At 49.3% G+C, this 11,020-nt stretch overlaps 1 protein-coding gene across 1 annotated transcript; it reads right to left on the minus strand.

Annotated features, from left to right (window-relative positions):
* Positions 1–7,128: 7,128 nt before the first annotated feature.
* Positions 7,129–8,385, minus strand: LOC147966778 (uncharacterized). The gene has a single exon (XM_087530955.1). It carries the CDS (start codon positions 8,383–8,385, stop codon positions 7,129–7,131), a length of 1,257 nt encoding a protein of 418 aa, XP_087387081.1.
* Between the last annotated feature and the right edge of the window lie 2,635 nt (positions 8,386–11,020).

Consider the following 11,020-nt stretch of genomic DNA (forward strand, 5'->3'; position numbering starts at 1 on the left):
TAAAAACATGTATATTTCCGTTCCGGCAAATTTCAGGCGCTTGATATGTCCTTTTTTAGAAAGATAATTAAACGGTATTTCAGTTGACTTTAAGTCTGTCGAGTCTCCACCATATATGAGAGGACGAAGAATCCCAACTGTTGTCGTGGGGGTAGCTTCTCCTTCGTTCCCGTGTGCTAGACAATTTGGTGTAATGCACTCGGGAACGAATGGAGGAGCTACCATCACCGACGGTCGCAAATGTCAGAGAGGAATTAGTGACGAAGAGTCTCCACCATATATATATGAGAGGACGAAGAATCCCGACTGTTGTCGTGGGGGTAGCTTCTCCTTCATTCCCGTGTGCTAGACAATTTGGTGTAATGCACTCGGGAATGAAAGGAGGAGCTACCATCACCGACGGTCGAATATGTACACCACGTGAGCTGACAGTTTTCAAGAAAAGACTCGACAGACCGATAGTCAACCCGTGATGAATAATAATGATCTAATTTAGCTTTTTTAGTACATATATTTAATTGTACAAGTTTAATATTTGATTTATGAACATAGGAAATGTTGTACTCGGACGACAAAAGTCTCCCGGGGGAGTGCGACTGGTGCCACGACGACCGAGGTCTGTGCGATAGGCCTCACCTAGACGAAGATCGGCGCTTCAGCATTAAGCTCGAGAAGACCTTCGACGTTGAAACGGTATGCAACAACGACAAGTGTTTTTTTCGTAATTAAGCATGACTTCAACTATTTCAACGTGTAATTTTCAACTTTTACAATTCGACTAGCTTATCCCATGCCATGCAAGACGCTATGTCTTGGAGAGGATGGGTTTTGAAGACCATGAAAGTATGGAAACAAAGAAAATTCACCTAAGGACCCATCATGGTATGGATTTCGAAGTAAATCTGTACTATTCTGAGAGCGTAACCCATTTTGGTTGCAAAAAAGGGAAGCACTTTGCAAGATGTATGGTTTTCATGAGGATATGCTTATCACCATGGATCTTGGTGATCCTGAAATCGAGCAAGACAATATGGACATTTGGGTCCTTGTTGATACGCCTCCAATTCTACCGCTATGTGAGTTTCTCAAACATAGTTATGAACTAATTTATATTGTTTATTTCAAAATAGTTAATAGCTTATTTCCATTGACAGCTTATTTTCATTCTTTAAAGAATGTGCGGAAGATGGTAGACAAAACCCACTACACCGATGGCTCCGAATTAACTTATCAGGAGAAAAATCATCTGATCGCATTTGGTACTGATCTTGAGAATTACAATATCTACAATCAAACTCCTCAACATTATGGTCAATACGTGCCACTAGTGCACGTGTTGAACTACGATAACTACCATGGAGATACCCTGGTAAGATTTTTTACTATTACGACATCCGTGCATATTTTGCATACTTCTAAAACTAGTACATCATTGCTAACTATGAAGTTAGTACTATGTTTTTGAATAGACAATACCGATGGATTGTCTGCCTCATTTGATGTATCAGAATGGTAGCCTTGATGTTTTGAACATACAGCCAGGTCATCCTACGAATGTCAACTGTCCATACCGGATTTCTGAAAGAAGTGGAGACATGCTAATCAAAGAATGGAAAAAATGTATGGACAGTCGTAAGGAGGTTCTTGGAAGCAAAAGGAAGCGAAGCGCAAGAATTGGAGACAGGATGATCTCCATTCTGCATAATGGAGAGTCAGGGTCTATATTGTTTTATGCTATTTTACCTTAAGGAGGGTATTTAGGTCCTACCTAATACTGATGATCATGTGCTAAGAACAATTAAGTAGGGTTGGTTCGATGACTATGAGGATGATGATCGTATGACTTGTTATTAATAACGAGTAGAAGTTGTATGATGATGATCTCCATTCTCCATAATGGAGAGTCAGGGTCTATATTGTTTTATGCTATTTTACCTTAAGGAGGGTATTTAGGTCCTACCTAATACTGATGATCATGTGCTAAGAACAATTAAGTAGGGTTCGTTTGATGACTATGAGGATGATGATCGTATGACTTGTTATTAATAACGAGTATAAGTTGTATGATGATGATTAGTAGGACTTGTTATTATGATGATGCATGATGCGAGCATGAAGAGTTATTATATATCAGTGGGTGAAATGAATATGGATTGGATTGAAGTGAAGGCAACATGCATGTGCTGCATGTCGAGAGTAGTACAGTCCATACTTGATCAAGTTAGGATTAGTATTACTTTCGACATGCACCACATGTTGCCTTCACTTCAATCGTCCGCATGTTTAGGCATTGCAGTAGCGTTGGTGAACCATGCACGGAGATAAGAGAGGACACTTCTCTCTATTAGGTAGCTAACAACCTAAATTAACCCCCAAAACCCCTAAACCACCCCCTTTAAAAAAAACCTTAGCTCCTGCCAGCTGCTGACGCATGGATGTCTTTTGGTCCAGGTTGGTGCCACCAACCGGGACCAAAGGCCCTCCTGCCTGGGCTCGCCGCAGCGGCCACGTGGAGGCCCATCTGTCCCAGTTCGTGTAAGAACCGGGACTAAAGGCCTAGGGCTTTTGTAACGACCCTTTAGTCCCGGGTCCGAAACCGGGACAGATGGGCCTTACGAACCGGGACAAATGGCCCTTTTTCTACTAGTGTAGACACGACCTGACAACGTTCCACTTCCCCGCCTCACCTCGGGATAGCCCATAGGAAATTAGTGATTCTGTGCCGATCGTCCCCATGGTGCCTCCCGTTTTAGTTACACGCTGCGAGTGGAAAAATCCTATAAGGTGTTCCTGTACTAGTGTCCCCACTACGATAACCAAGCGAATATCAACTTTCCACTGGCAATCACGAGGCCTCCGAGTTTGTCGCAATTGATCCTGAATGGCCTCCCGCCATGTGGTGCAGGGGAATCGGGGGGGCATCAAGCGGCACGAGGCCGCGTGCACAGATGAATAGTACATGGCCGAGCTCCAAAGGAATCATCCGGAGCTTGTTGATGGGGAGCATCAGCAACTCGAGTTGTACAAGAAGGGGGCTACAGAAGAGACCAGACAGTCCAATGGGGAAGTTATCGACCATTGCTCCAGCAACTCTGACTCCGACGACGGCATAGGTTGGGAGACACTCGTGAAGGAAGAAGATGAGGTTTTTCAGTTTCCATTTCGTTCGAATCATTTAGTTTAAATTCATATTATGCAATGTACTTTGAATCGAATTGTGCTATCTATGTTTAAGTTGTTTTGCCATGTAGTTGGAATCACATTGTGCTATCTAGGTTTAAATTTGCGTGAAACAGAGTTTTAGGGAGTTAAATTTAAGAGTGCGGCTAGGAATCACATCTTTTTAACTCCTCAAAAAAGGCTTCAGCTAGAGATGCTCTTCGTCCATTAAATACAAGCCTTAAATATCTAGCAAATTTTATTATGGTCACTTCTTAACATGGCCCCGATATTGCCCTTGTAGAGCTTTTGGGCAGTTCTTCCATCTCCAATGCATGGAATCGACATACCTCTCGGTGTCCTTCACAATTAATTCTCTCAAATACTGAGGTCCAAGCATCTCGACCACCGTAGTAGCAAATCTGACCAATGCGTGTCCGTATGTACTCTTAGACATCCGGAGGTACTCGTCCCACGAATCTTCGGCCATGCCATAAGCAACCATCCACAATGCAGTTCTGCACTTCTAGTAACCAGAAAATCAAATCCTTCCTATGTCATCCTTCTTCATGATGAAGTAGTCATTGTAGGACCGGACTCCATTGTACAGGTGATCGAAGACATTTTTTGAATCCTAAAGAGCTGGCGAAAATTTTCCGGGGATAGGGCATCAGAGGCAAAGTAGTCGCCCATCTGCATGAAATGCCCCCATGCCTTGTTCCCATTTAGCACTCGATTTACCTTGATCGATCCCTTGAAATTGAGACCATTCTCTTTCGCATGCTCCGCGTCTGCAAGGATCGCCTGCATCATCATATTTCATCCTCATAATCCTCCTCATCAGATGACTCAATTTAATGCTCATATATGTATTCCATGTCTGAATCCATTGCTTTAAAGAAGGGACAAAGAAATCAGCGTGGGTATTTCACCAAACACTTATCGGGCGTGGTAACCCCCGTAGGGGTGGATGGTACATGCGTGGTGGATGGATGAGAGGTGTGGGCCGGCACGGTAAGACAAGCGGCGTGGCAACCGGGTGGGGCGCTGGACGTCGAGGAGATCCGGGAATGGCTTGGCTGGCGTCTGGGGTGTTAGAGCAGCCAGTTTCGCAAGGGAGGAAGCGGATTTAGAGAAAGTGAGAAGGGGTGGAGACGCAGAGTCGAGGAGGGGTTTTGGATGGGCCAGGGGTGTCGGAGTCCTACGTGGCAGCGGTCCGGAGTCTCAAAGGTTCGGTTTTTGGGAAAATGGACAATCGGACTGGTCCAAAGACCTAGGCAGGACGGTGTTGGATTGCAAATTGCGTCTGAATAAAGTGACCATCAAATTGGTCGAAACATCTACTCCCTCTGTTCCTAAATGTAAGGCTTTTTAGAGATTCCAGTGCGGACTATGTAAGAAGCAAAATAAGTGGATCTACACTCCAAAATATGTCTATATACATCCGTACGTAGTCTGTATTGAAAAATCTAGAAAGTCTTATCTCTAGCTCCAAACTTTCCATTGCCGCTGGGAAGCCCTTTTCCGATCCCTCCAAATACCGCAGTCTTGCCGGAACTCTCGGGTACCTCACGCTCACTCGGCAAGATCTCACATATGTCGTCCAGCAGATTTGCTTGTTCATGCATGCACCCCTCGACACACATTACCAAATGATTAAGCGAGTCTTACGCTATCTCCGCGGTACTACACATTTAGGCATTCAGCTCTATCGCTCCTCCCAGCACGACCTTGTGTCTTATAGCGATGCCGATTGGGCCGGGTGTCCCGATACTCGCAAATCCACCACAGGCTGCTGTGTGTTCTTGGTCTCTTGGTCGTCTAAACGCCAGAACACAGTATCCGCTCCAGCGCGGATGCCGAGTACCGTGCTGTGTGGACAACTGCTTCGCCGAGTCTTGTTGCCTGCGACAACTCCTCACTGAGCTCTGGCGTCCACCGGCGTGCACAACAGCTGTTTATTGCGACAATGTGAGCGCGGTGTATCTTTCTTCTAACCCGCTGCAGCATCAACGGACGAAGCATGTGGAGATTAATCTTCACTTCGTGCGCGATCGTGTGGCTCTTGGGGAAGCCAAGGTACTTCACGTACCGACGGCTTCTCAGTTCACGGACATCTTCACCACGGGGCTGCCATCGGCTAGCCTGAACGTCTTACCGGGCCATGTTCGGACTGGGGGGGGGGGGGGGGGGGGGGGGATGGGGTGGTGTTGAGTTGTATTGTGACACACTTGTTTAACTAGACCTAGTCACACGTCATGTACCGAGTCTCACCCCTGCATGTAGGGAGCGTGGGCTACTACTCTCTCTCTGTATATGTAACAGCCTATGGCAATGGAATACAATAGCGGCTCACATCTACTGTTCTACTAAAACATGGCTGTATCGGACCAAATTTTCACATGATATGTCACCAAGTTCTCAATAATTCACGAGCAACCGCCTCGGGATCCTTCTCTCTAGAATTTGTAGAATGAGACTGTGCCTCTCATCCTTCCGCTAGTCAAGCCAATGGTTTCCATCGCCTCCAAACCTTGGATGTAGGTTTGGCACGTCGATATGTTGGGACGGCTTGGGACGCATCGTCGCGTCGACTTTGGGCTTTTCCAGTGCTGACACCACGACCTGTAAGGAGTAAGATGTTGTGTTGAAATAAGGGTCTCCCGACCCTCGCTCTATCTCGTCGAAGCCTTAGCCGACACAACAGATGGCATGTAGAGTTTGACTTTTTAGCAACAGTTGACCGATGATTTGGCATGTTGCGGTTGCGACAGCAAGCCACTGGGGAGGACATCCGCAATCATCATTGCAGGCTAGAAAAATATTGCCGCCTCTTTGCGGTGGTTTAGCTTCGTCCACAAATCCAGCGCTGAAGAGGCTTGGGAAGCAAGTCCGAAGCCTTTGGCCGATATTTTCAATCGATCAAGATCCAGTTCTTCTGATCTCGTGGCTGCTGCGGTTCACTAATGCTTCTAGGCAAGGTGTTTCAGTACATCCAAGGGCTCAGTTCGGCCAGCGGTGCTCTCCTTCTTCAGGGACCCTTTTGTGTTTTCTATTTTCGATGGGTCTTGGCTACTGTGTTGTTACTATTCAATAGTGTCATTGCTTGTATCCTTCTCAGGTTTCTCTACTTCTATGCGTATTTGCAATATTCCTTACTCATATTAATACAAGTAACTTATGCCTATGGTTGTACGTGCTCAAAAGAAGACCTCAAAGCTTCATCCTCTTTCCACGTGCACCCAACTCACTTGCTTCTATATCTCTCGGCAAAATAAAATTGACATGTCTATTTTATATAATACTTTTATTGTGACCACAGGTCAGCCTAGAATTACCGCAAAATGATTTCAAAAAGGAGAAAGAATGAGCAGAGTAGATCTGCAGCGACCTGTCTGCTTTGTGCTTTTTTTCCGGGAAGTCTGATTTGTGGTTTAAACTACCAATATTTGCCATTTCCTATTCATATAAATGTGTTATCCATATATAAATTAATTGGGCACCGCCAACACAATGTCCAAGGCCAAGTTGCTCTGAATTAATAAAATTGCTAAAACAGCAATGTATCAGGGTATGCAAATGAAATGAACATAAATAAAATGACAGTAGGTAGTATGCAATTGAAACTATGCTTAGTGGTACATTTTTTACTTTTGACATCTTTCATTCAGACACTTGTTAGTGTTCTGCTCTAGTTTGAAATTATGCTTCATCTGCTATGAGCATCTTTGAATGGACTTGGGTCATAGAAATTCCGAGTTCAGAAGCAAACTATGCAGCTCTAAGTCTAACCACCGAATGCCCACATCATCAAATCTGCTTAAAGTGGAGATGCCAAGGCGCGAAGCTAATGATAACCCTGTATGTCCATCAATCATGATTAGTAATATTGAACAGAGATAAAATGACAGTAGGTAGTATGCAAATTGAACTATGCTGAATAATGTGACAGCAGTACGTACCGGGTGATCATGTAAACACTAGCTTTTGGTACGCACTGAACTCACTGACCAAGATATGGGAATCAAATGTACACTTTTTAATCTGTGAATAGAACTGGACCTTGTTGTTCTCCATGTCGACACGAACCAAATACTGGCGTAGTTTGGACCTGCCAGTGTACTGTAACGTATCATTTGCCACCCTGATCAGATCGGTCAAGACTAGGTAGATGACGCCGTCTTCATGGATGCTCAGGACAGGGAACAACGGAGGAATCTTTGGCATGCCGGTAGAATGGTAGGACTCGTTTGCCCATATGTTTTCAACATTGTACTCGCTGCTTATTTTCCAGTCTGACAGGTCAGGCGAGAGAGCATAGACAGTGAGATCAAAGCCTTTGCCCGGCACCTGTTCAACATTGCCGTCCATGCAGACGAGCTTGATGGTGTCGCCAACACATGCCATGGAACGGAACTTCTCGGGGCAGAGGTGGTACCGATTCCAGGGGCTGCTAGTATCATAGGATGGACAATCTGCGGGCAACGCGACCAAACGGAGCTCCGGGCCGCCCGAGTTGCTGCACTCTTTGCCCAGATCACACACCACCATGCCACCGAGCAGATCCACCCAGGAGAGGGTTGATCCCCGATAAGAGAAACACAAGTGAGAGCAGAAGGCCGATGGAAGGTGCAGGCGCGCGGGCTGTAAGGCCCATCCTGATTCTTGGGCGGACGACTTCCACATCCAGATCGCTGCTTGGGAGAGTTCTGGCCTGACCCAGACGAGTTCCGCAAGAAAATAGCCGCCGTCGTCCCCGTTGCACATGACGACGGCCGACTGGCACCCGATGGCTGCATGAAAGTCGTGGTCGAGAAGCTTGGGGACCACGGAGAGGGAGTCCTTACTAGCGTTGTAGACCAGGTAACCTCCTATCTCTATCATACGGGTGCCAGGGCGGCAATCGCCGGCGCAGATGACGACCAGGTTCTTGTCCGCGCTGGAGATGAAGGCCGAGTGCATGTCCTGGAGTTGCGGTGGGAGCCCGACGTATTCCGTCGGCACCAGTATGTGGAGGGAGGAGAGTTCCGGCGGGTCGGCGATGACTGCACGGGCCTTGAAGGTCCCCGTGTACTCGGTGACTGCGTCACGAAGCTCTTGCTGGCTCTGTAGCCCGTTTATTCCTACCCATGCGGAGCGGATTGACTCTCCGCCGCCTCCGCCGGTTGCCGCCTCGTGGAAGGAGAAATCAACGTCGCGGTCGAGCAGGACGAACGAATGGGCCATGGCGGCTTGCTAGCTAGCTAGGGTTAGGATTGGGTGGAGGCAGAAGTGATTTGGGGATCGAGGATGGCAGCTCGGCTATGGTTAGGGTTGGGTTCGATGGAGGAAGCAGGAATCGATCTGGGGATCGAGGAAGGATAAGGGGGTTTTGCCTGGTAGATCGAAAGTAGCACGGAAACGGCGTGAAGGAGAAGAGGAGTGGACGGTGCATACGATTAGGTCAACTCCAACGACCAACGTATTTTGTCCGCTCGCGTCTGTTTTTGTCTGCACAGATAAAAATCACCACCTAAGAGCAACTCCAATGCAACGACCCAAACGAACACATATTTTATTCGCTTTTTATCCGTTTGGGTCATCTGTCTATCTAGCAGACATGCGGCGGACACGTGCGGATGGTAGATGCACCCAACGTGCAACACATGAAACGGACAGGACAACAACAACAACAACAACAACAACACCAGGCGAGCGCACGGCAACAACACTAGGCATGCCGGCCCCGTGCACGACAGGCAGTGCCCGGGCACCGCGCCCCCGCCAGCGGCGGCCCGCAGGCAGTCCGGCACTGCATCCGCATCTCATCATCTGCCTCCGACGCGACCCCTCTTAAAGGTATCCATGATAGACCGTATGCTCTGCACTGCTAGTTTGTCGCCTGCGTCAGGCAGCACCATGGTGCACCACGTCTGATACGATACCAGTCGCCCGAGCTCCCCCGACTCCACGGATGCATCGACGATGCTGACCGACAGCATGTCCATGGCCGCCGAGACGGATCCAAGACACAACCTGAGCTCATACGCTATCAATTCAGCGTTGACGAGCACACATAAGCGCGCTCGTCAACACGTGCAGTCCGTGAGCAGGAACCTCATCTTCTGCATGCCGACGTGTAGCTCCACGAGACCGACCACAACGGAGATGCCGACGCCACCGTGACATTCGCCACGGCCTGTTGCTTCATCGCGTCGTCCGCTGCAGAGCCAAACTCCCCCAGCCCTCCCAGCTTGAGGTCGGCGGAGCACTCGGGAAGGCCAAGTGGCCCCCGCGCGGCCGCGACAGCGATGCCGCCACGTCGGGAGCGGCCATGGCTGACAACCCGCCGTGCTCCAGGGTGCATCCTTCGATGAGATCTGCATTTCCCCGGGTCTCCCGAGCCCCGTGCCACCCGCCTGCAGTTCCCTGACCCAGCCAAGCTCCAGTGGCCCGGCCTCGTGCCGCCCTGCTGCTTGGCTCGGCTCAGAACAGGAGGCGCCGGCTAGCCCAGTGGCCTCGCCGGTGAGCGCGGTTGCGACCTGCGCAGGTGGCCTCGTCGGCGAGCGTGGAGGCGGCCTGCGTTGGTGGCCTCGCTAGTGCGGCGGTCCTTGCTCGTGAGCGGTCACTGATATGTGGGTCCACCGCAGACACGAGTGGACAAGAGAGCGCGACGGGAGCGTCCGCTTTTGTCCTTCGCGGACCCATTGGTAACTCAAATTTAGGCTCAGTTTGGGTCGAGGTGGACAAAAAACGGACAACAGGCGGACGCTTTGTTCGTTTGGGTTGCTCCTTTGGGCCAACTTCTCTGTCCGGATGAGCCAAACGGACAAAATGGGTCGCTGGGTTGGAGTTGCTCTAACACGTAGACCCAAATGAACCGATGTTAGTTTTGCTGTCCTTGGTGACCCATTTCCAGCGCAAATTTGGATAGGATTTGCGTCCGCATGGACTTGCTGCGGACAGATGCATTGTCCTCAAATGGCTCGCCCACCCGTGGCACACAATCTCCGCTCCACCTTTTTCTCTCCCAAATCCCACGTCGGCCCTAGAAAATTTTCATTACTGGCGGCGTTTTGTGCCCATCCCCGTTGTGCCTGCCGGCACCACAGCCTGGTGAAGCCGACGAAAAATCTCATCCTCAAATAGAGAGCCGCCGAGACAATGAAATGAGCCAACTAGAGGGAGGTCAAGACAAAATAAGAAGCCGCCGCCGCTTAGGCACGGGCCACCGCTGTGGACGCTGAGGCCATCGCCAGCAAAGTTGCTCAAGCCACCCTTCTCATGCTAGGGATCGTCCGCATGCCGGCCCCGTAGCCGCCACCATGACGACCTGCTCGACCTCAGCAATACCCGGAATGTCCAGGCTTCCGGAGTTACCCTCCATATCAACATGGCCATTAACATATGGGTACCAACCCATACATGACCCGACAACGTCCCACTTCTCCACCTCACCTCGGGACAACTCACTGGAAATTGGTGATTCATTGTCGATCGTCCATGTGGTGCCTGCCATTTTCGCTAAACGTCGCTAGTAGAAAAATCCTATAAGGGATGCCTATACTCGTGTCGCCTCGATGCCAACTACGCGAAGATCAACTTTCCCTAGCAGCCGCGAGGTCTTAGAGTTTGTTGCAATTGACCCCGAGTGGTCTCCTGCCACAAGGTGTGGGAGAATCAGGGGGCCTTCAAGCGGTCGATGTTGCACGCACCGATGATGAGTACATGGCCGAGCTCCACCGGAATTATCCGGAGCTCGTCGTCGAGGAGCGTCGTTAGCTCGAACTGTACAAGAAGGGGGCTACCGACGAGGTCGGTCCATCCGATGTGGAGGTCAACAACCTTTGCTCCGGCCACTCTGACTACGACGATGGCGTGG

This window comes from Triticum urartu, chromosome 6A (genome assembly GCF_056163025.1).
Source record: "Triticum urartu cultivar PI428250 chromosome 6A, HENAU_Tu73, whole genome shotgun sequence".
NCBI lineage: Eukaryota > Viridiplantae > Streptophyta > Magnoliopsida > Poales > Poaceae > Triticum > Triticum urartu.

Bases quoted from the DNA above. Each gene is read 5' to 3' on its own strand.
- LOC147966778 (XM_087530955.1), bottom strand. From the start codon at position 8,385: ATGGCCCATTCGTTCGTCCTGCTCGACCGCGACGTTGATTTCTCCTTC.